This window comes from Manacus candei, unplaced genomic scaffold (genome assembly GCF_025592945.1).
Source record: "Manacus candei isolate 608988 ecotype Guabito, Panama unplaced genomic scaffold, ASM2559294v1 h1tg000014l, whole genome shotgun sequence".
Lineage (NCBI taxonomy): Eukaryota > Metazoa > Chordata > Aves > Passeriformes > Pipridae > Manacus > Manacus candei.
The window spans coordinates 56,003,852-56,027,360 of NW_026138062.1; the positions used below are offsets into that span (position 1 = coordinate 56,003,852).

At 47.5% G+C, this 23,509-nt stretch overlaps 1 protein-coding gene across 1 annotated transcript in view; it reads left to right on the top strand.

Annotated features, from left to right (window-relative positions):
* Positions 1-23,509, top strand: part of FSTL1 (follistatin like 1) — a 53,903-nt gene that overhangs the window by 18,187 nt on the left and 12,207 nt on the right. The window contains exons 3-5 of the mRNA XM_051779975.1: positions 20,247-20,351; positions 21,574-21,703; positions 22,891-22,923. Coding sequence (XP_051635935.1) covers positions 20,247-20,351; positions 21,574-21,703; positions 22,891-22,923 — 268 coding nt within the window. The remainder of the gene's footprint in view (positions 1-20,246; positions 20,352-21,573; positions 21,704-22,890; positions 22,924-23,509) is intronic.

Below are 23,509 nucleotides of genomic sequence, written 5' to 3' on the forward strand. Positions count from 1 at the left end.
GCATGGTTGTGTCCTACCTCCGTACCCTCTTCTCTCTGGTTTCAGTGGTGTCCTGACCCTGCCTCTTCTATGCAAACCATCTGCTGATTCAGTTCTCTACCCTTGTACTATTTGTCCTAAATTACTGTTTTCTTCTGGCATCAGCCCTGCAAGGGAGATGTAGTCCCTGCCTTTCATTTTGTTGCTCCATGCTGTACCCCAAGCAGCCTGTGAAATCCTGTGATCCCGGAACAGGGCTCGTTTGGTCATCATGTTCAGATAGTGTTTGGGCAACATGGTCAGGATTTGTGAGCTGTAAGAGGAAGGATTGTTCTTAGCGGGGAATAAAGTTTCAGAAGTCAACAAATGCTAGAATGGTCACTGGCTGTGTGGTAAACTGGTGATTTCCATGAACAAACTCTGACACAAAATTGCTATAATCTTTGATTATTGCTATCTCCCCACAAGCAAGAGGCACCAGTGTGACTCTCTCAACAAATTCAGGCTCTTGCAGAGGTGCTGAGCTCTGCTCTGCATTCTGAGCACAGCAGCTTTAACACTTCCTTGAAACATGGACAAAACAACTTACTGAATCTTGTTCTTAGAAACCACTGACCTTCTTCTGTTGACACTTTAAAAGGAAAAGTCAGCCTGAGGCAAACTCCTGACATGGAAAAATTTCAAACTGAGCAGTTCAGTGCTGGCAAAGTTCTTAGCAGTGGAAAAGACAGTCTCATAAGGAGAAGTGTCAGGCTGCTTTTAAGCATTGGGGTGCTACCTGTTCCACCCATAGCCATGGGGTGACACCTTGACTTCTGTGAATCAGCTGGCTCAGCTGCCCTCTATTCCTCAAGAGGACCTCCAGGGCAGGTCAGGCTGTGAAGTACAAAGAAGCAAAGCAAAGTTGGAGGTGGATCAGAGCTGCTGTTTCATATACACAGTTTGACATGTGTTTGTCTTTTCCAGCCCCAGTAATGTCTTGCAAATACCAGATTCATGGAAAATGGTGCCTTGGCCGTTACTGGATTTCCCATCATGGTGCTTGGCTCCTTGCAAATTGTGGCTGAGATTCTGCCATGGCTTTTGCAATGTCTGTGTTATTAAACTAAACATGCACAGGGTTGTTTGCCAGCTATGAGGCCAGGAGAGACCAAATGGTACACATCTATGCTGTTACACTTAGTTCCTGCTTAGGGATGCTGTGTGTATTACTTCTTGGTTACCAGTGGTCTGTGCTAATCCCTAAACTGTGTCTGAGATCACCCCAGCGGTCCTATTCCCACTTTGAGCTTGGGTGCCTGGCACTTTCCTCCTAGTGCCTGTCCCTCTTTAATTTTCCAGGGTAAGTGCAGGCTCTTGGTGCTCTGTGCCTGTCCCAAAACCACACAGTTGCCTTGATTTTTCCCTTTCTCTGTGGTGTTTAGGAGGGGCTTGCACTCAGTCAGCCTTTGGTGGCTTCTCCTGCTGCCTGGGGTATTCCTGTCCACGGCTGAACTTCAAGAAGTTTTCCTGAGATTAGCCTAGACATGGAGGATTACTGAAATATCTGTGATATCTGTTATGAATTCACTCCATTTAGTAGTCTAAACTCTTCCTCCTTACTCCTGGATTATAGGCCTTAGCTATTGCTAATGAGTTTGTTAGAAACACCAGCATGGAGATGAGCCGACACTGATGAATTGACACAGCTTGTTGTGTGCCAGGGAGGAGCCTTCAGACAGCTACAATTTCTAGTTCTGATGACACAATTGTAAGCAGCATAGAGGCAAAAGCTTGCATAACTCAGTTGTCTGGCATACAGGTTGTGTCCCTGCTAAAAAATCTTGTCTGTGTTCCTGAGCAGTGGAGCCCTATGCAGTAAAAGACATCTCCCATGAAAACTGTTCTGCTATTTCTTCATGTAAAATTCCTTCACCAACAGCTTCAAGGACAATGTTGCATTGCTCTGCATTTAATACCATAGAATTTGTCTTGGGAAATAATATAATTGTATTTTTTTCATAACAAAACCATTATACTGTCAAAAGCTTAATTTTCTGTTGCGTTAGCCGACAGCCAGCAGAGATTGCTGGGAAAAGAAAGTGCTTAGCTTAACCTAAATTTCTTACTGGCAAGAAAAATGGAATGAAAACAAAATGAATTTATAATGAAATGAATTTATTTCTGGGCTTCCCTATTGTGCTGTTGTTTACTTTCTTTGAGGGCATTTAGAGCTGATTAGCAGCCCTGGAGACAGAAGTCCATTATTTACCCAAAGAGCAGCCAAGTTTGGAGAGACAACAATGCAGCCTTCCTCCCTCCCTTTTTCTCTATCCTCTGCATTCCCAAAATAAGCCTCAAGTTTGCCCAGAAGGAATCATTCTTCATCGAGGAGAGGACAACTAAGTCTGTGTGGTCTGCTGCCTTCTGTTGGAGATGCCAGCAGAGGCAGAGGGTTTGTTGGAGGTCTCCTGCTCCTCAGGGTCGGGTCCCCGTGTTGGGGAGAAGCATGGGATGCCTTCCTGGACTGTGTCAGGCAAAGGGCTGGTGAGGGTGTCCGAATCCATCTGCACTTAACCATCCTTCTGGGAAGGAGGGTCACAAGGGCTGTTCAAGGAACAAGGAGGATGAATATGTGTTCCTGCTGAAGAGATTTTGCAAAAGGCTGCACAAAAAGAATTGTTTCTTTCCACGGGAATTAAAGCTAGGGGAACAAATTGGGAGAGCCAGATACAAGCTGGTCTGTGGCAGCATCTCTACCCTCCTCCTCCCTCTCTCCCGGGCATTGTTCCTGGGCCCTCTGCATACTCTGGCCATGGGGGCACAAGGACTTAGATACCTGCAGAGATCCCAAACATCCATGGCAATTGTTGCCTATAGCATGGTATTTTTAATTGCAGGTTTACAGGCAATTTCAGATCATACTAAACATAGCCCTTGGTTATTGGAGAGAGTTTATAATGTGGGGGAAATGCTACCTATTGTGTTTTGAATGCCCATTGAGATAACAGCATGGCTAATAATGGATATCAGCTCCAAAACAGTCGGGAACTTAGTTCTGTAGGGGGCTGCTCCCTCCCTGAGACACAGCTAGAGCTGCCTCATGTTATTCTGTTGGTTCCCAGGCTAATGCAACCAAGAGCAAATGCATTCTGCTTTCTGTCTCCATCCCTAATCTTCTATGTCACATCTTGTTGTACAGAGGATTCTTTTTCCCTGGAAGGAACAGGAATTTGATGATCATGACTTACTGTCCCGATTATAATCCTGGCTAAGCTTGCCACTGTAGCGAAAACATTAAATTCAGTTTTGAAACGTTTCTTTGCCCTGTTCTGGCCATAAAATGGTGTTAGACTGCATATTTTCACCCCTGATTTGGTCTGTCCCCCAGATTTCCACTGCAGTGGAAGATTTTTGGATCTCATGCTTCTTTAAAAGTGTTGTTGACAACAATTAAAACAGAAATTACTTGTATAAAAGAGCATTATTTATTAAGTCAGACATCTGCTGTTGCTTTCTATTTTCCTCCTTTGTGCTGGGCAGGACAAGGGAATGAAATATTAGTTGTTAAAGCATAGAATGTATTCCTATAACAATATTAATAAACAGGTATAAATTGGCCATAAATACCATTAGTCTTGACATTAGGGGAAGGCTCATAACTGTAACAGGGTTTTGAGACCAGGCTTTCAGTGGGTGTGAGACAACCAAAAATAACAGCCTTTAATCGGTATCACGTAGGTGGAGTTGCACACAGAGGGAACATTGGTAGCATGGAGATGGACTTGGTGACTTACAAGGTGCCTCCCAGCCCTGTGTGCTTCCTGCATGTGTGTGATCCCATTGGGAACTTTGCAGTGTTGCTTAAAGGCAAGTGTTGGAGATAGAGAGTAATACCAGAGGGCAATAGGAGCAGTGTGTTGGGAAAGGGGCAAGGAAAGTCATCTAGATAGGCAGGAAGCAGGGAGCTAGAGCTCTTGCTCCAAAGCATTAGAAATAATTCAAAGACCATGACAGCCCAAACACCTTGAGAAAACTGAATTTTTCACCAGTACAAAATTACAGGAGTAAAAAATCAATCACACAGGGGGATGGGGGTGGAGGGGGGTTGGGATGGGACGGGAAGCAGTCTTCAGTTAGACAACACAGAGCAATGAGAGTTGCTGGCAGTGGTAATGAACAGGTGGTCTGGCACTCGAGAGAGAAATTAAACAGCCTGTGGACAGCAGAAAGGGTTGTGCAGCAGAGAGACACCCCAGATGATTGAGTTTGTTACCAGCAGCATCCTTACTGAAAACTCCACGCTACAGGAGTGGTGTGAAGGAAACAACAAATATCTCCTCTGGAATGGTGTCTTTGCTGCTACTGCCTGGAATTCTTTGTCCAGGGCAACACTGGGGGTGGAAAGGATGGTGCCAGGGGGCATGAGGTTCAGCAGCACTGGGATGCAGGGACAGGGCTGTGCCAGCCACAGCTCCTACAGCAGCCATGAGTTGTGTTAGTGATCAGTTGGGTGGCACAAAGCCACCTTTTCTTGCACTGTGATTTCAGTGAGGTGGTGTGAGAGTGGGGCCATTTGACTGCCTGTGTGGTATGAAACAGTAACGATAATTGTCTTGTGAAAGTATTAGCAGAAAGGACCTGTCTAAAGAGGACGCCCAAAAAGAGCCACTTCTTTACTCACTCTTCCTTTACTGGTTTTAATCTGTCTTGTGTGCTTATCTGAGTCATGGCAGTGGAGGGAAATAGGGGAGCACTTGGCCTCAAACCATAAGATACACAGAAACTGCAAGGACATTGCTTTTCAGAGCACTTGTATCAGGAACAGGCCGGCCCCAGTCACAGGGGCTCCCTTGCACAAAGAAATGGACATGGTGGTCAGCTAAGGGGAATACCATGGATTTTATAGGAGGTCCCTGCCCCAAGTCTGTTGGTGTGCCTCTAGTTTGCATGCACAAAGCAAGGAGGGCATTAAGATCCCCCCAAGACAGGAGTTTCACCTATTCTTTCAATGAGGCTGACATTTTTCCCTTTGGATCCATCAGTAGATCCAAACTCTTCCACACTCTCTGGTGGTTTTGTGGTTTTGTTTGTGGTTGTGGTTTTGGTTTTGGTTTTTTTTTTTTTAAGAGGGATGTGTCTATAATTCCTTGTCTTGGTGTGTGAGAGAGAGAGGGCTGCAGTTTCCACCCAGGCTCTGAGCTTATCTCTGCCAGCAGCCTGTGCTGCAGGCTGGTGTGATTCTTGAGAGCTGCCTTTGGCTCTCCTGAGCTGTGCCAGCTTCACCCTGTCAGAGGGAAGGGGTGAGTCTGGAGGGTTGCAGGGGAGGCCATCATCCAGGGAGGTCCCTTCTCTTGCTAGTTTTGGAGGGTCAAAGCTGAGCTCCTGCACCAATGCCAGAATTTAAGTGGGAGCCACTGGTAGGGACAGTATGTTGGGCTGAAATTCCGCCAGATGAGCAGACTCTCCCTTTAACATCGAGATGGGGCTGAGCTGCACACTGAGACTGTGAGCAGGCTTCTTTCCAGTGTTTGGGATTGGGAATTGATTTGGCTTGTGTTAGAGATGGGATGCATGCAGATGTCTGTATTGCAACCCCCCAGTGCCTGCTGACTGCTTTGATGTTGCACAAATCCTGAATTTTCTGCCCAAGACCTCAAGTGCTCTTTGGGTTTCCTCCCTATAGCATGCATTTCCCAGCTGTGGGCAGTGATGCTTCACATGCTTGATCTGTGACGTGCTCTAGGAGCCATGGGGAAAAAATAGATGGGAAACACATGTTTTTATTGAGCAAGTTTGCATGCAATAGCATCATGGCCTCTACATTGTGCACCATGTCTCCTTAAGGCAGTTGTAACCCTTAGGAAAAGCAGGAAAGCTGCCTTGGTTTCTGGTGGGCTGGTTGGGGGCCCCAGGGTCTCACAGCTGGCCCCAAAGCAGAGGGGTTTGTGCTGGGACCTTGCAGCATTGAGGTTTGCCAGCAGGCACAGTGGCAGCCCTCTCTCTGGGCTGGGAGGCAGCTGCTCCTCACTGGCAGTGCACCAGCAGCTGCCTCGAGGAAAGCCTTGGAGCCAGGAATGCGTAAGGATGCCTGCATCTGTGCGCCCTCACAGCCTTTCATCTCTGAAATGTGGCCCAGCGAGGCCACAGGGCAGAAAGCAAAATGTCCTGGGAAGAGCTCAGGAAGTATTAAAGAATAGTTCATGCTTTTGGAGATGATTCAAGCAGTGATCCTTTTTCTAGGAACGCAGGCTGCAGGAGGTGTGGAGAGCCCCAGGATCACTAGCAGGGCTTGGAGCCCTCTCCTTCTAGCCCAGGGCATTACTAAAGCTTGTAGCAAGTTACTGCCTCCAGGGCAGTGAGAAAAGTGAGAACTTGCTTGGGTTCTCTGGTTGTCGTCATTGCATCTGGCTGGCACTGGTTGCCTGCCCTTACTGGTTTGGGGCCAGGTAGGCTACTGAAGTTCAAAAGCCCCGTTTTTAAGTGATTGCAGTGATGCACTCTGGTCCTTTACATCTCTGCAAGTTGAGCCACCTCTGGGTGTTTGTAGAGGCGATGACAGTGTCTCTTCAAATTGCCTGTCAGGAAATGAGAGCTGGAAGAAGACCCAGGCACTTGCTTTTCAGCTACAGGCCGTGTTGTCTCTGCATGAGTCCTGAGCTCACTCTGCTTCTCAAGGCAAACCTGAGTATCTCTATAGTGTGGGTATCAGCTTCCCATTTGAGTTTCTGCATGCAAACCTCCTGACACCCATTAGCTTGCCAGCTGGGTTTGGAGGTGCCAGCAGGGGCAGTGATATTCTCTTCTGCTGACAACTGCAGCGCTCACTGTGTGTCTCAGCCAGGAGGCAGGCACAGACTCCTCAGGGTCTAAAGGCTGGGAAGCGAAGGGACAGAACTGAGTGTTTGAGAGAGGACGAGAGCAGAGCAGGAGAGGTGTTTGCAGCCCTGGTACAGTTCGGACAGGGAGCTGCCTCATTAAATCACTGCTTTGCTGGAGTGACTCAGAGGAAGGGATGCTTTCCCTGAAGCAGCATCTATCTGGGTTATTGTAACCACCCAATGGAGCTGCGGCTTTGTTTTTCTGTTTGTTTTTGAAAATCAAGCCATGGAAGTCAGCATCAGCAGCCTTCCCAACTAGACAGGAAAAAATTCCATGCTTGCGGAGAGAGGGGGGAGAGAGATGTCTGCAACAGTTCTTCGTTATTTCCAGACACGGTTACAAAGAGCCAGATGGAAGGAGATGAAAGAATGAGAAGAATAGGTTGCTTTAGACACCAAATAACAATGTTTTAGGAGTAAAGCCATTGGAATAACTTATTGGTTTGGATTTTTTTAATTTCCTAGCTGAATCAGAGAGTCAAACCAAAAATTTCATTTCAGGTCAGCTGAAACTCATGTTTTATTCTCAACAGAAAAAAAAGGACTGGGCAAACAAAAAGTTGCTAAGTTTACAAAAACATGTTTCTATTTTGCTTTCTTTGACCTTTAAGCTTACATACATAACTTCATGAAATATATTTAATAACAAAGAAGGGAAAATAGTTCACTTCATCTCATAAATAATTTTGGAATCAAAGCTGTTCCCTAAACTAGGCACAAATTTCCAAATAGTTTTGGTCTGCCTCAAATTGCATTTTCTAATGAACTAGCTCTCTGTCTGAAAAATGTTACTCAGCCTTATTTAGCAATTATAGGAAATCAATAGTGACTTCTCTTGTTTCTTAAACACAGAATTGCCTTCAGGCTGCAAATGCTGGCTAATCTGTGCTGTCAGCCTGGCACAGAGGCCATGGGGACAGAAGGGAGGCTCTGCTCTGGGAGAAGTGGGGATGACTGAGTCGGCTTCCTTGAGACTACACATGTGGGTGTGGGATGTGCCACTTATAATGAGCACAGCAGAGGTTATTCGCCACTCAGTTTTGTTTCCCCTTCATTTTATATACTGCTCTCTGCCGTGAGAGGGATTATAGTTGTAACAGGTATATCTTGCAAGCAACAGATCATAAGCTAACTGGTCAGGGGGCAAATACCATCCATCTTCCTCAGTGACAGTCCACACAGCATAGTTATTGCCTGTTCCCTTCTGTTTGTGTTGTGTTAAATCAGGAATGAGGCTGGGGACACACCAGTTTAAGCAGCTTCCCTAAGCACAAGCAGCTTCCCTAAGAAAAGCCTTGGTGTTTGACCAAGCATCTGAAGCGAGAGCGGGTCCAGCACAAGCTGCAGGAAGCAGTGCAGGGGCAAAGGGTGGCTGTGGTGCCAATAGCCTGGGGCAATACCCATCCTTGGGGCATCCATGGGAAGGCTGAAAACCCTGGGACTTCAGAAGTTGTCTTCTTTCCTTCCAGCTGTGGCAGTTGCCATAGTGATTGGATTTTGTAGCATATTTCATAGTGATGATGCCAGTTTTCTCATAGCCTTCTCACCTTATTGGAGCTTCCTCTTGGCTGTCTCAGTAAAGAGTTCATCCATTAAGCACAAGTCAGAGAGACTTAGAAAGCTTTCCCTACCGCAGAGGGAAGCCTCTCCAAGGTAGCTGTGAAATGGTGTTAGCTCTACACCAGGACGGTTTCAGGTGCTGGTGCGTGGGCTGGAGGCTTTCTGAAAGACAATGAGGGCAGCAGGAGTTGAAAAGAATGTGCTGATCAAAACTCAGGGGTCACAGTTCCCCTTGTGATGGGTCCCAGATGGCCCAACACTGCTACTCTGGTCACGGTGTGGGGCTGTTGGTGACTGCCCTTGCAGTTAAATGGGATTTTCGTGTTGCTGATGTGATGTTTCTGAGAGTAGAGAAGAACACGTGCACGTGTCTCCCCGTGTGTCTGTGCAGCCCTTCCCATGTTTCTTTTTGCAGCAGTGTTTTTCTTCTCTTTTCAGTACAAATTTCACAGATTTCACAGAATATTCTGAGTTGGAAGTGACCCACAAGGATCATGAAATCCAGGTCCTAAGTGAATGGCCCATACAGGAATTGAACCCACAATCTTGGCATTATTAGCACCATGCTCTAACCAACTGAGAGAAGCTCAGGTGCACACGCTTTTCTGCCAGTTGTCAGGTCTTCAGTAGTAAAAGGTTACAAGGTTACAGAGGTTACAAGAACCTAGAATGCTTTCTTTGCATCTCTCTGCTTCCTGAAATCCTAGTTTGCATTTTCTAGACTGTAGTATGATAGAGCTTTGGCAGACTTGCCTTCAGCTCCCTCTGACTACAGGGACACAGTTTAACCTTTGATGGAGCTGTGCCTTTTTGGCAGACGTACCACTGATGAGCAGCCTCCAGGTTAGTTCCCCAGCCTACCCAAACTTTTCCCCTCTTGCAGGTTTGTTTTACATCACTTCTATTTTCAGGGGTTCCCGTTAGTCTGATAACCATTCCTGACTGTATGATTTCAGGAATAGGGTGCTCTGTCAATACCAAAGGCCAAGAAAAGTTGTCTAGACAAAATAATGCCTAATAATGGGAGGTTTTCTGACCCTTCCTCACTGTTCCAACTGTGTAAAGGGGGTCTCATGATTTTTCAAATAGTAAAGAAGCTTCAGAGGAAAGGAATGACTGTCCCCTGGGGATCTGCTCTTGCAGAGCCATCTCCAGCAGAGCCATTGGGTGGAGCAGCCCTGAAGCTGTTCCATATTAACAAGGATCTGAGCAAATCCTTCACCAAGACTAGAAGTTAGGAAGTGCAAAACTGGCCTATGTCCAATTCTGTTCTCATTCTCTCTCCCCCACTCTGAGGCTGACTCAATGCTTCCCTCCAATCACATAGCAATTTCCATTTGTTTTTTTGCAATGTGCTGTGGTAGAAGGCAAATAAAGAAGGACTAAGGGTCACAGCTTGGAATAGGAATCATCAAATCCATTGCAATTGGATTGCCATTCCAGTGATGGGAACAAAACCACTGAGGTCTCTTGCACAAGAAGCTGGATGCTACTGGTAAACCTCAGCATTTCCTGCAATCTACATTCCTCTTGTGTATTCAGTTACTGGAAGAGGTGTGGATATGCCATAGGGTTGTAAATTCTAACTTGCCTTCCACTGCTTAGCTCACTCTTCCCTTCTCTCTGTTGGACCTAGGTGATGGCTGAAAAATACACCAGATTTGGATGCCATTCAGAAATAAATCATCCCAACTGGTCAGAGAAAAGAGGCAACAAAACTTACTGGCACGACCAGTAAAATCTGCAGGACTTCAGAGTGTGGGAAACTAAGGGGATGAAGGATGAAAAAAGAGGGACTGCCATGATACAGAAGGAGCTGTGGGTCAACACAGAAGTAGGGGTGGAAAGGGAAAATTTGAGGCTGTATATGACACAAACTGCCTCAAATTGGGTAATGGGAGGGGGGTGGGGGGCAGGCAGTGGAGTGAGTGCACCTCAAAATGGGGCAGATGATCTCAGGGCTGAAGTGCTGGACTCTGCAGACTGACTTCTTGCATCCTGCAGGGGAAGGAGCATGCCATTGGGAAAATGCCATCTGGCAGAGAAACCTTCCATTTACAGCTGACCCTGGGTGTGCTTAGAAAGAGGTGATGGCATCTGTTTAATTGCTAATTTAACAGTAGTCTGTGGTCCACAGCTCTTTTCTGGTCTGGAGGCCAGGGACAGTGCTCCAGCTCTGCCTGCATGCCCTGAGGATGAACTCTTCCTCATCCTCCTCCTTCTCACACTCCCATGTTGACCGCTTCTGAGGTGCTGTGACTTGTCTTGTGTGCTACCAAGTACAGAATGGCCCCTTCTTGTTGAAATTCAGGAGTCAGTGCTGGTCTTGTTTTTATTTTTGTTTTAAACAAAACAAGATGGAGAATTGCATTTCCCAGAAGCTCAGCCTTGGCAAAACAGAGCCTGGCCCAGGGCAGTCAGGATCTGGGAGGGAAAGCCATGCCCCAGATGAGGAGTATGACTTGTGTATCAGACTGTGAAGTGGTCCTGGCTCCAGACTAGAATGCAGAGGGAGCTAAGCTGCTGTCTTTTGGTCATTCTTAAGCAAATCTTCTCCCTTGGACCTGTCTTTTTCAGTCTGTCACATGAGGAGGATGATACCCATCTCATCCCAAAGGTACTGTGGAACTAACTTAATTTAGGACCTTTCATGTGCACTGAGGTGCTTCCCTGTGCATGAGGGTTATTTTTCTATCCAAATACGAAGTGATTAACTTGATTCCTCCCCCTAAGAACCATGGTGCAGCAGCAGCACCACGTCCTCTCCTATGGGACTGGCTCTGCCCTGCTCACAGCTGAAGCCTCTTCAGCTGGTTTGGCACATGCAGATCAGTCAGGCTCTGAACTCCTGCCTCTATGCCTTGCTGGGAGCCAGTGCTAGCAAGAAAGATCCTGGTGGTTGTGGAAAAGCTGGCAGATTCACCACATGATGCGGCAGGAGGGAATCGAGCTCCTTATTCCAGAAGTGCTGCAGGGATGGGTGGAGGGAGCAGTGCTAAGAGACAATGTAGTTTTGGGCCATGACATTTTGGAAGTTGTATGAGGAGCGTTTTTGTAAAGCAGCTGAATGAGGCTGCAGCGCAGAGCACTGCCAGATGCAAGCTTCCTTTCTTCTAGCAGCCATTTTCCAGACTTGTTTGCAGTAGAGATTTCCTCTTTCCCAGACTCTCATGTCATTGTTCCCTTAACGGGGCCTCACCAGTCATTGCCTTGTGGTGGAAAATATGAGGTTGTGGGGGCCAGAGCACAGACATTCCTTCCAGCTTAAAAGGGAAAACAGAGTCCTCGCACCATGGAGTCCCTGAGAGGTGTGCCTGGTTCTGTAACTGTTAGCAGCATCATGCTGTAAGAGACATCAGCTGTTTGGCAGATGCCTTTCTGCTCTTGATTAGGTTGTAGGGAGAAAAGCCTCCTTCCTCCCAATTCCTGCTTCCCTTTCTGTGCAGGCACCAGCTTCTGCCTGTTCACTGTGGAATGTGAGAAAGCCATGGCTGGTGTGTTAGGGCTGCAGTCCCTGCCAGCAGTCCAGGCTGTGTAGTCACAGGGGTCAGTGGGGAGGCAGAGCTCTCTGTATCTACCCTGCCAAACTCTGCAAGGCAGTGCTGCCTAAGCAGTCTGGTTTGTAGCAGTACAAGCATCAGATATCTTCATCTCCCTCTCCTTTATAGAGCCATGGACAAATTCCTACTACAAGCTTCCATGAGCAATGTTGTTTTTCCATGGCCCCATGCAGAGGTCACTGACCTGATGGGCCCCCTTTATCACAGAGGTCAGCCACTCTCCTGCTCATTGCTCTGGTATGATGGGCACGTGGTTCATGGATCATGGAGCAGCCAGTAAGTCAGGGAAGGTCACACACAAACGGGTGAGGTACAGGTTTTGCAGAGAGGGAACCTTCTCTGGGCTGTGGGAGTTGCAGTTCCTTTCCTCTATTGCCTTTGTGTCTCTGATCCAGGTTTTCTGGGAACCCTCCTTGATTCCCTGCATGGGTAGAGATGTATGCTCTGGCTTGTTTCCCATTAGCAAAAGTCAGCTGCCATTAAATATTCATCTGTTAAACATTCAAAAGCCTACAGGGTTGCACTTTGTTGTGTGATGTATTTAAAGGGCCAGTCCTGAGTGTCAGTTGAGACTAGAAGGAGATACAGGCAAAGATTTGGATAAGAGGGTTGGATTATGTCTGAGGTCTTTGCGTGGGGGATTTATTGTTTGGGGCACGTGCTCCTCTATGGAAGACATCCTGCAGGGAGTGCAGCAGCTCCTGGCGCTGTGTCCCGATGGCTGTTCAAAGCCCTCAGTTGCAGCTGGCTGGAATACCTTAGCAATGGAAGCTCTGAGGGAGCGGAAGAGAGATGAGGTCTGTCCTCCAACACGAGGAAAACACTGAGGAGGGAGCACAAGAGTCAGTGGTGAGGAGACTGAAAGGGGCCTGGATTCATAACAGAGGGGCTGGAGTGAGAACCTGCCCTCAGGACTGCAGGCAGCAGTGGTGTTGAGTCTGTCAAGATGAGAGGCCGAGACAGAGAGCTGTTTTGTGGGGCTCTGGAAGGGAATTACAGCCAGGTTCCCTAAGGAAGCAAAGCTATGTCAGCAGGCTGTCTGCCCGCCTGTCTCTGGCCTCCAGCGAGTCTTGACTCTATCAGCCTGTTTCCACCACGGCTGATAAAGCGGTGGAGGCCTCTGAGATAATGGGATCCAGCTGGTTTTGTGACTCTAGGTGTCTGGCTTAATGAGAGGGGCCTGTGAAGACCTCCCCTGCGGAAGGAGTCCATGAGCTGCCCTGTAACTAACTGACAGGCAGGCCGTGCAGAGAGAGCTGTTGGAAACTGGGCTTCATTAGCTCTGCTGCTTGCAGGATGGTTTTAGGATTTGGGTGAAGAAGAATCCTGCAGTTTAAATGCGCTGGACCCCTTTGCATCCAGCACAGACCTCATGCTGACACCCTTCAAATAGGATATTGTTATCATTGGGAATGTTGTCAAATGCATCTGGTCACAGTCCCCTGGGGCAGCCAGCCTTGGTCTAGACTTTGTCTGACAAACATCTCTTCCTTTTTAACTAACTGGCTTGGAGACAACCTGTTTTCCAGCCTTCTGAGCTGCCCATCGATACCTCTGCTGGTCTGAGCAGCGGGACAGGTACCATGTACCTCCCAGAAGCAAGGGTGGGGAACTCCTGGGGCCGGGGAGGGGATAGCTCCAGAAGGTGCCACTTTGAGTCCACATAACACCAGACCAGAGGAAGTGTGCAATGGATGAGCCTGCACCAGTGTGTTCAGCAACCCCTGACAGCAGGTTTCCTTGAGAGTAGAGGCTATGGATCATTTCAAAACCTACTGTATCATCCTTACAGTTATGATGTCCTGGGATGTAGGTTTTATTGGAGAGCTGAACTGGGAATCAGATATGATTCAATGCCCACTAGCTGGGCTTATCTCCATCTTATCTTTGCTAAATGAATCTCAAACCTTCCAAGTAAGATATTAAGGGTAATTTGTGTGGGTTTTCTTCCAGAGTCTGCAGATATCCTGAGGCAATAGCCCAAAGGAAGAGAAATTGCAATGTTCGCCTTACCTATCTATTTATGGCAAACCCAATGTCAGGGGTGCCTGCTTGTTTCACGCTAATCTGCTCAGTTTATGCTGCTGCCAAATTTCCGCCCCATCACACCGGAGTGTTAGAGGATCCAGGGAGCTGCCACAGGAATTAGGTCAGGTTTGTGGGGAGGGACGAATGCTTTTCCTGTTAGTTGCAAACCAGAACAACAGGACAAACGTGCTGCCAAAGCCAGCTGCACAAATGACCAGAGGTGACAAGCTGGCTGCCTGTTCCTGCCCTCCAGCAAAAGTGGGATCTGCTCTCCCAGAGCTCTGCAGGAGGGCATGCTGCTGAAAGAGCTGTTCTGCTCAGAGGCACACTTGGGTAATGGGATGAAATGCAGGAGCCAAATGCTTTCTCAGTGCCAGGAGTTGCTAAATTTTCTTGACTCCCCTGAGCTGCTCTGCTGCCCAGCCCTCTGCTTTTGAATGTTGCAGCACATTGCAGTGCTTCTCCCTCCCAGCCCCACAACGGGAACAAAGATTGGGAGTCAGGGGATATAGTTTCTCACTTCAGCTTTCTACACTGTTGACCTAGTGCCTTGTGGCTCCAAATTTTTCAGCATTGAGAAGCAGACATTGCCAAGACAACAACTGGATAAAGTGCTAGATTTCATGGCTGGATGTTGAGTTGGTTTAGAAATTGTACAGGCAGTGCTGTTTACAGGTGGCACCTTGGCATGTTTGGAGACCCGTTGTATCCCTACTCCCATTAGTCATGGCAGGGAACAGGCAAAAGGGATGTGGATGGAAAGATGTAGGCAGGACTGGCTGAAATACATAGCTGCACAGCTTGTTTCTCCCTGTCTGCACGGAAGGAGCCTATTGTGAATTGTACTGGTTATATCTGAAAACTTCCCGCCAGCTTTTGCTGCTGCCTTCCCTGAGACATGAGAATCTGTGTGTGTCTTGCAACACCAGACATCATTTTGGTGCCCTTTAGTTTTGCCTTATCTGTGTTTGTATAATACATGGGATTACCTCCCATAGGAGCTTTCAGTGCTGCAGCTTTAGAGCACTTTGATTTCCTTGCACACCACACAAGGAAAAACCACAAAACCTTGATTTTACAGCATGCAGCACAGAGAATTATGTGAGGGCCAAGTCGATTTATGGATTTCCACAAAGCGACGCCAAAAGAGGCAAAAAACCTGCCATCACTGCTGATAGCAGAAAAGGTTTTTACTTGTGTCAGTAGGAGCATGACGGTAGGTAGTATTTCTCCAGCAGTGTGGCTGCTGAGAAAAAGACTTTTGAGATTTCCAAGAGGAGATTTTGTATAGAAAGATATGCAGAAAGGAGAAAGTCATCTGAGGGGTTGTTTTGAACCGTGTTAACTCCCCACCTCGTAGCAGGGTGATCTCCCTACTTGTTTCCCAGAATACGTGTAATGGCACAAATCCCTGGTGCTCCCTTTGGGCAGTGAGGCACCATGGGCATGGAACTGGTTGTACAGCTCTTTTCTGTAGATGGAAGCTTGTTCTTCCTTACAGAGGTGTTTTGTCACTGAATTGTTCATGGTTTCAGCTTTCACAGACTGGTTGGGAAAGCCCCATTCCTACCAAGTGACAGCAGTCATAGCTCAGCAGGGGCCAGGGGTGGGAGCAGCCAAGGAAGAGCTGCAGTGAGCAGTTCCCTCACCAAGGCAAAGAGTCATGATGCTTCTTTTCTGTCCGTCTTGCTGCAGACACCACACTCCTTGCATGTGGTCCCACCAGTGCAGAGCAGGCACAGCACCTCACAGGACCTTGTGACTCCATGCAGACCCACATGGGGCACCATGTTGGTGTGTCAAGTCACATTCAGTCCTAGACATCTGGGTGCAGGCAGGGACTCGGAAATGCTCCTGGCATCTGCACTTACTCTGTGTTGGTAGTCCAACTCCTAAGCACCTGATGCTGCTGGAGATGAGAAACAGCCCTTTCTGCTGCCTAATTTCCTAATTTTAGCTCTCCACCTTGAGGCCCTGCATTGCTGGTTGCCATGGTGATCCTTCACCACCGGCGCTTTCTTGCCTGTGGGTGCCTTGGAAATGTCTCTTTTTCCTCCTTGCTCCCTAGAAGCAAGAGGCAGAAGCATTGCACGTGGCTTGCTGCACTGTCAGTTCAGGTGTTCTGCTTAGTGTTTGCCCACTCACATACAAGAATCTTCATCCACACGGTTACATTTCCCAGCCCTCCAAAAGCAGTGTGCATTCCCATCCCCATTTAGCAGATAAGCTGGTCTGTACGTACATGACACTGCCCGTGAGTTGTTGGGAACAGCTTTCTCCATGGTCTTTGCCAGAGAAGATGTCTGGGAAGGTTATCCCTCTGTGGAGGCCGTGAGGTGAAGAGCTGGAGTGCTCCTGTGCCATGGCAGACGCTCCAGAGCCGCAGACACTCCTGCCCCGGCTTCGTTCTCACTGCTCTTACACCTTCCCACTTGCTCTCTGGGCAGCAGAGGAGTAAGTAAAAGCATTGCCCAAACAGAGAGAGAGCTTGGGCATCTCACTCGAGGCAGAAGAGAGGAACTGCCTTGTCAAGGCTTGTGGTGTAAATGCCACTGTGCAGCAATTAGTAACGACTCCCTGCCCTTTCCCTTCCGCCTGCCCGAGCTCACTGTGTACTGGAACGAGTGACACTTCCCAAGCCCATGGTGACACAAAAGGCAGTGGCAGCTGCCAGGCAGGAAGTAGTATAAAAGCTGTGATTCCAGCCCCCAAATCCTGACATTAATTAATTTAAGGGCAACAACATTGAAACACTGTGGAGTCTTTTTTTGTGTATATGACGTTTCATTTAGAACTTTACAGTTCATATTTTCAAGCTTTTACATGGCAGGGGCAAACATGAGCTATTTAATATTAAAATGGCAGCTGCCATCCTCACTTACATGAGTCCTTGCAGATGGAGCTTGATAAAAAGCAAACATGACAAGGTCCAAGGTAAGACCAAAATATCTGCCACAAGAAACTGCTTTGGCTGGTAGCTTCTGGGAGATCACCAGAGAACTGGGAGTTTATAAAGCCTCATTCACATACCCCCACTGTACTTGTCCATTCACCCACCGCCATCTCTGTTACACTCCCAGTTCCACACAGAAGACTCCAGTGTTTGCTGGGAAGGCAGCCAGGAGCTGCTAGAGAGTGCTCCCACCCTGTGGTGGTGTGCCATAAACCACCTCAGAGCTATGTGGCTGTACCAAGCAGGAGCAGTGGTAACTCCTAACTTCATCTGTGTGCTTGCTGGTGGAGGGAAGGATTTTCTGGCTCTGGCAGAGGTAAAGGCAGGATTTGTAGCAGCAGCTCCTAGTGCCTGGCAGAGGAGTGCCACAGTGGGTCAAGTTGCAGGTGCAGGGTCAGGTAGTTATCTGGTAGGAGATGTGATGTTTGGTGAAGGAAGGAGGTGAGGGTCTAAAGGATTTTGGAAGGGAGGCAGAGGCCTATAAGGGGTTATGGTTGGTAGGTTGTAGATGGATAAAGTATAGGTTGTGGGGTGAGCATTGCAATGAAGGGAGGCACAGAGAACTGAGGGAACTGGGGTGGAAGCTGAGAGTGGTTTTCTCTAAAGGTGGAGCCAGCACACAGCCCAGTAGCTGCTGTCACAGTTAGAGACTCCAGGAGGGAGCAAGCTGGGTCTGAAAAACCCTGTGGCAGAGTGAGAGGGCAGGCAGGCAGAGCAGCTTGATTCCTTTCTTTGTCTGGCAGAACCCTGAGGTGGAGAAAGCCATGCTGGAATGTGGCAACCAGCTCCAACCCCCTGCTAACCTAGGATAGCTTAAAGCAACAAGAAGAATTAACCAGCAAATTGTATTGCTTTGATTAATAAGAAAAAACAGAAGTAATGTGGTCTCCTAGCCTGGCAGGTGGCTGGTTGTATTCAGAAAGTGTTCTGGTGGTGTCACCCTGCCAGCATCCCTGGCCCATGTCCCAGTGGAAGAGCTGTGGGATGTCTCCTGGGCTCTGGCACTTGTGTGGAGGGAGCTGTGGCCAAGACAGCCACATCACAGGCCAGGTTTCCAAGTGAGCTGGCATGGGGAGAGGAGTCTTGAGCTAGGTCATTGTGGATGATCGTTGAGGCTGGCTGCAATTGTAGCAGTGCTATAAGTTTCAGCCCAGGAGTCAAGAGCCAGGTTTGGCATTGGTGGCATGTGCTGGAGGTTGCTGCTGGCAGCCCTGCCAGTCCATGGGTAGGGAGAGGCAGGGTACTGCCATCTATTGCCAAGCACCTGGATTACAGGGTGGCATTTTAAAGCTGTGTTTAGCTGGTTTTTTGTGGTCTTTGGCTTGGTGAAGGGATTGACACATGATTCAAACCCCTTTAAATGGATTAGCACTTTGGTGGCTACAGTGCATTTTAAGTGTCTGAGTGCCCTAAGTCAGACTACAGCCTGGTAAAATTTGTTTTTATTTTGTACATTTTGCAAAATGAGTTATTCTTCCTTCCCTGTCCTGAGTTGCATGAGGTTACTTTGTGCAGTGAAGCACTAGTGTTGCCCCATCCCACTCCAGAAGTGCCCAGATCACTTACCCCAGCCCTCCACTACAAGGTAACTAGGGAGAGGTGGAGGCAGGAGAAGGGATAGTGTATCTTTTGTAGCTCAGAAACGATATGTGAAAGGAGATGAAAAGGCAGAGGATAACAGAGGATGTTCATGGGGAGAGCAGGCCTGGGACATGGTATACATTTTTCAGCTAAGACTGATATGTCCAAATACTGTATTTTAGAGGATGAGCAGCAAAGTAGGAATGCTTGCAGAGAGTAGGAAAGGTGTTTGTCACTATGTGAACCTGGAGGGAATCCTGCAGTGCTTTGGAAAGACCTTCTTGGGCTTTATGAACTGTGCAGTAGACCGGCAGAAAAACTATTCTCAAGACCAGGGCAAGATCATTCAAAAAACGATCAGGCTGTCTCTGTGAGCTGTTCAGTAAAGACAGCAACTCACAGTGAAATTGTGGTTTAAAAGTAAAATAACAACAAAGAAAAAGAATTAGGATAAAGAAGAAACAGGAGAAAAAAAGTGCTCAGAATTTATCATTTTATCTATCAATAATGCCTCTTCCTCAAACACGTTCTGCTCCTTTTTTCATTATCTACTTTCAAAAGTTGATAACGGAGGTACAAAGGAACCACAAATGAGCAGAGGTTAAGAATAATACTCAGATGAGAAGATGGAAAAACCCTTGTGTATTATAGGGGAGAAACACAGCAGATGTGATTGACCTACCCCACTGATTATCTTATGTTCCTCAGTCTTCTTTCTGCGATACAAAACTGTGACAGAAGCCAGTTGGCTAGCCTGAGACAGATACTCAATGTACCAGTGGAAAATGTTGGATGAAATGAGAGTTGCAAAGGAAATTAATGACAAAGCAGGGGATTAAAACAGGGTCTCCAAAGTCTGAACCCCTGGAACCGTCTTCTCTTTTAAAAGTCTATACAAAAAAAGACAGTAAACTGATAAAAGTAAATGGTGGTTTTATTGAAAACATGATTAACCTGTGGAAATCTTCCATGTTAGCTGTCACTAGTTTAGGAATGAAGTGGGACTCAAAAAAAAAAAAAGATTTGACAGTTAAAGGGAAAAACTTTGGCTAGGAGAAAACTGTGAAGCGTATAAATTGTGCCACAGGGCATAAGTCAACTGCAGGCTGTCAGAGACCAGGAAGAAATTTTCACTATGGGTAGGTTACTGTATAATTATCTTATCTATGACAGTGTTTCGTCCTTTGAAGTGTTTAATCTTGACCAGTGGAAGCAAGATAATGGGTCCTGTGGTTTTGTTAAGTTTTTTTATGACGGGGCATTATCTCTAGTGCCTGATGGCAATTTCTTCCACTTGTTTGGTATCACAGCTTTCTCTAGGGATATGTTCACCTACTTCTTAAATGTTTCAAGCAAAGACATTTCTGCTCCCTACCCTCCACGAAAAAAAATTTTAAAGACAGCAGTCCTTGACATGAGCAAATTATTCTTGATGTTTTGTTAGATTTCCTCTTGCTCATGTTTGCTCCAATTCTCCTAGGTGATTTTCCAGGAATGACCTCAAGGAAGCCCTCTGTTGCTGGGACTGTAGCCCTCATTCTTGTGTCTACTCTTGCTTCATGTCTGAGCTGTTCACCTATTGCAGTCATGTCTCTCTTGTTCTATCACCCACTTCTTACCACCTGGGTGCTCCTTGGTCCTGATACCTGTTAAATTTTTTTAAAACTGTGTTGCTGCTCTTCCAGGTAATGATGTATTTTGTGTCTCTTACTTTGTATCTTGCAGGAAGAGCCAAGGAGCAAATCCAAGATCTGTGCCAATGTTTTCTGTGGAGCTGGTCGGGAGTGTGCAGTGACTGAGAAGGGAGAGCCAACCTGCCTCTGCATTGAGGTATGGGGGCAAGTTCTGAGTCTGGGACAGGTGTCACCATCACTCCCTAGCTGGATTTCTGTCGCTGGAAGGATCCCATGATGGAATAAGGCTGTGGCTGTTATGGAGCAGATGCAAATTCACAGTGGCTCTTCAAACAACAGAATTGTTTCCAGTGTCGTGATACTGTTTGGGGCTTGCAGCTATGCTGCTTGAAGAACTGCCTAGGGTCTTTACACACACAGGAAACTTGGCTGGAGGTCTTTTGTTGGGAAAGCCCAATAGGGTATAGATATACAGCTGGCTTAGAAGGGCACTCTAGGGAGTGGTCTGCGAGCTCCAAGACAGGCTACCCTCACAGGCATCTTGTTTGAGGAGGTTACAAGCATCCTACTAAAAATCAGCTTTTGTAAAGTGGAAATAATTGTGGTAGAGTGCTGTGAGGATGAATAGCTTCATCCAGAAGGGAGCCAGAGATGATTAGAAGAGTCTTTCACAGATGTAGAGACACAGTGTCTCCCTACACCTCTCTGTCCCGTGCCTTCAAACCATTTCTGCCTGGCTTCTGGGAATGGGCATGTGACACTTTGTTCCCACTCCCCTCAGAGGCTGCAGGTCTGACATGGCCAGCCAGAGCACTGGAGAGTGAAATGTTCTATTTGCAGGAAGAGAGTGTCACTCTAGGTAGGCTTGACTAGACCAAAAGGAACAGAAGAAAGAAGCCCACAGCCTGAACGGTGGCACCGATGAACTCACTCTCTGCTGTGGCTGTGCTGTGTGTTCGTGGCTGATGGTTTATTCTGCACTCGGTTGCAGAAAGATGGAGCAGAGTCTACAAAAAGATGCAGTGGAGCCAAGCAAGGAGAGTTTCACAGACCAGACTCACAGAAACACACCTGGGCAGGCATGTGCATGGCACATGGAGCAGCAGTTGCGGGATTATGCTTAGTATTTATGCTGAGCACTGATTTCTCTGCAGGGTTCTGCTTTAAGAAAGACTCCTGTTGTGCTGGTGGTGATTGAAACTGGGATAAAGTGAAACCTTTGAACTCACAGCCACAGACTTTCCTGTGCAGGTTTTTCTGGGGTGATTATGGGTGCATTCAGCCTGTTCCAAACACAGGCTTAAGGGGACTGTGCCAAGGGCTTCTGTTGAGTTGGGCTGATGGTGGGACTCACCTGCCTCCCTGTAGCTGTCCCAAGGAGGCAGGTAAAATGCTTGTCTCCTCTGGCTCTCTCACAGCAATGCAAACCTCACAAGAGGCCTGTGTGTGGCAGCAATGGCAAGACATACCTGAACCACTGTGAGCTGCACCGTGATGCCTGTCTCACTGGCTCCAAGATCCAGGTGGATTACGATGGCCACTGCAAAGGTAACCCTGGTGATGAGGACTGGCTACACTCAAAGGGAGGAAGAGTTGGAAGGGAAGCATGATAACAAGGAAGGGCAGAGGCCTCACCAGCTGAGACTTTGTCCCACAGTTGCTGAGTGGGGTAAACAGGGCAAGCCTGTGAACAATAGCCAGGTTCAACCAAGAGTCCAGGTCACCAGGCAAGTTAGTAGTGATGAAGTAGGCCCGAAATCAAGTCATGAAATTAGGTCTGGGGATGGTAACCAGAATCAGGCACAGGCCAGTAATTTCCAGACAAGTCTGTAGTGATGCAGTTTATAGCAGGGCTGAAATCAATGTGGGAAGACACCAGGTCAGGGCCTAGAACAAGAGGCTCTATGGCAGGTACAAGAGTGCTTGCAACAAACCTGGAGACAGGCATAATAATAATAACAACATAATAATCCCAGGCAAGGCCTAGGGGCTGAGACATCAGATGAAATGGAGCCCCTGGGCTCATGGGTAGAGAGTGTGGATGGAGGTCTGAGGTGAGGCTGGCAGGGCCATTAGGGCCCTCATAAGTGCACTCAAAACCCTGATACCATGGCTGTGGTGGGATCCTGGAGCTATTGTCTCCCTGGGGGGGTGGGCAGCACTCAGGAGAGCAGGGCAACTTCTTGCTCCTGCCTGCCTCTCTCTGAGCTTGTGGATTCAGACAGGTAAGAGTTTCACTTTACCTGCTGACAAAAGGTCATACTCTCAGGATAAACCCCCAAAGCCCATACTATCATCCATGCTCATGAGGGATCTCTAGAACTTTAGGAGCCCGATTTTGCCTCATCAGTGCAGCTGTTTAACTCACACCCACGTGAGCTGCACAGTTTTCTTGTATTCAGACAGATTTTCATGTGTTTAAATATGTGCCCTCACTCTCTTGTCCTGTCACTGGATACCATGGGTGAAAGTGTGGTGCACTCTTTCTCATTTCCTTCCATCAGATTATAAACATTGATGAGAGTTCCCCTGAGCCTTTTCTTCTTCAGTCTAAACTGTCCTCAGGCTCCCCTCAAGGTCTAGGGGATTCCAGTCCCTTAACAATATATATGGCCCTCATAATTCCAAAGATTCCCAAGTTCCTCTGCTTTTCCCAAGTGGCACCCAGGGTGGGAAGAGGTTCATATTGCTTCACACTGCATCAGGAATGTCCTCTTCTGTCTTTCCATTAACAGAGAAGAAGTCTGAGAATCCAGCTGCAAGCCCAGGTAAGAAGCCATCTCCTTCCTGGCTGAGGCCTCTGTATCCATTTGTATGCACTGGGAAATGGGCAGGACGATGTGCTGGGGAGGGGTTGCACAGCTCTTTGTAAAAGTCCCTCCTCTGCACTGGCTGTAGCAGAGTCTGAGTAGATAAATCATCTGAAATATGATTTCCCCACTCTTTACTCCTGGGTAACCTTTCAGAGCTCATACATCTTCTGGGCTTTTCACTGTGCTGGGATGTCTCAGGGACTCAGCATGGACAAGGGCCAATGAAACCCAGTTTGTCCCTGGGGACACAAACTGTGCTTATCACCCTGACTGAAGGAGGGAGCACTCTTTTTACCTAGTTCATCAGGGATCTAAGACAGTAACTGTGGAGCTATTGTCTCCAACTCCAAGAGCACTCTTTTAAAAGGAGACTTTGCTTTAGGAGTGGTGAACTAATGGGTGCAGAGGCAGAGAGGCAGCACTAGGCAATCAGTGGGGCATTGTCAGGGGAGTCAGGAGGTACAGCTGAACTGCCTCTTACCGTCAGCCAACAAGATGATCTTAAAGGTCTCTTTTAACCTAAATGGTTCTCTGTCACCTA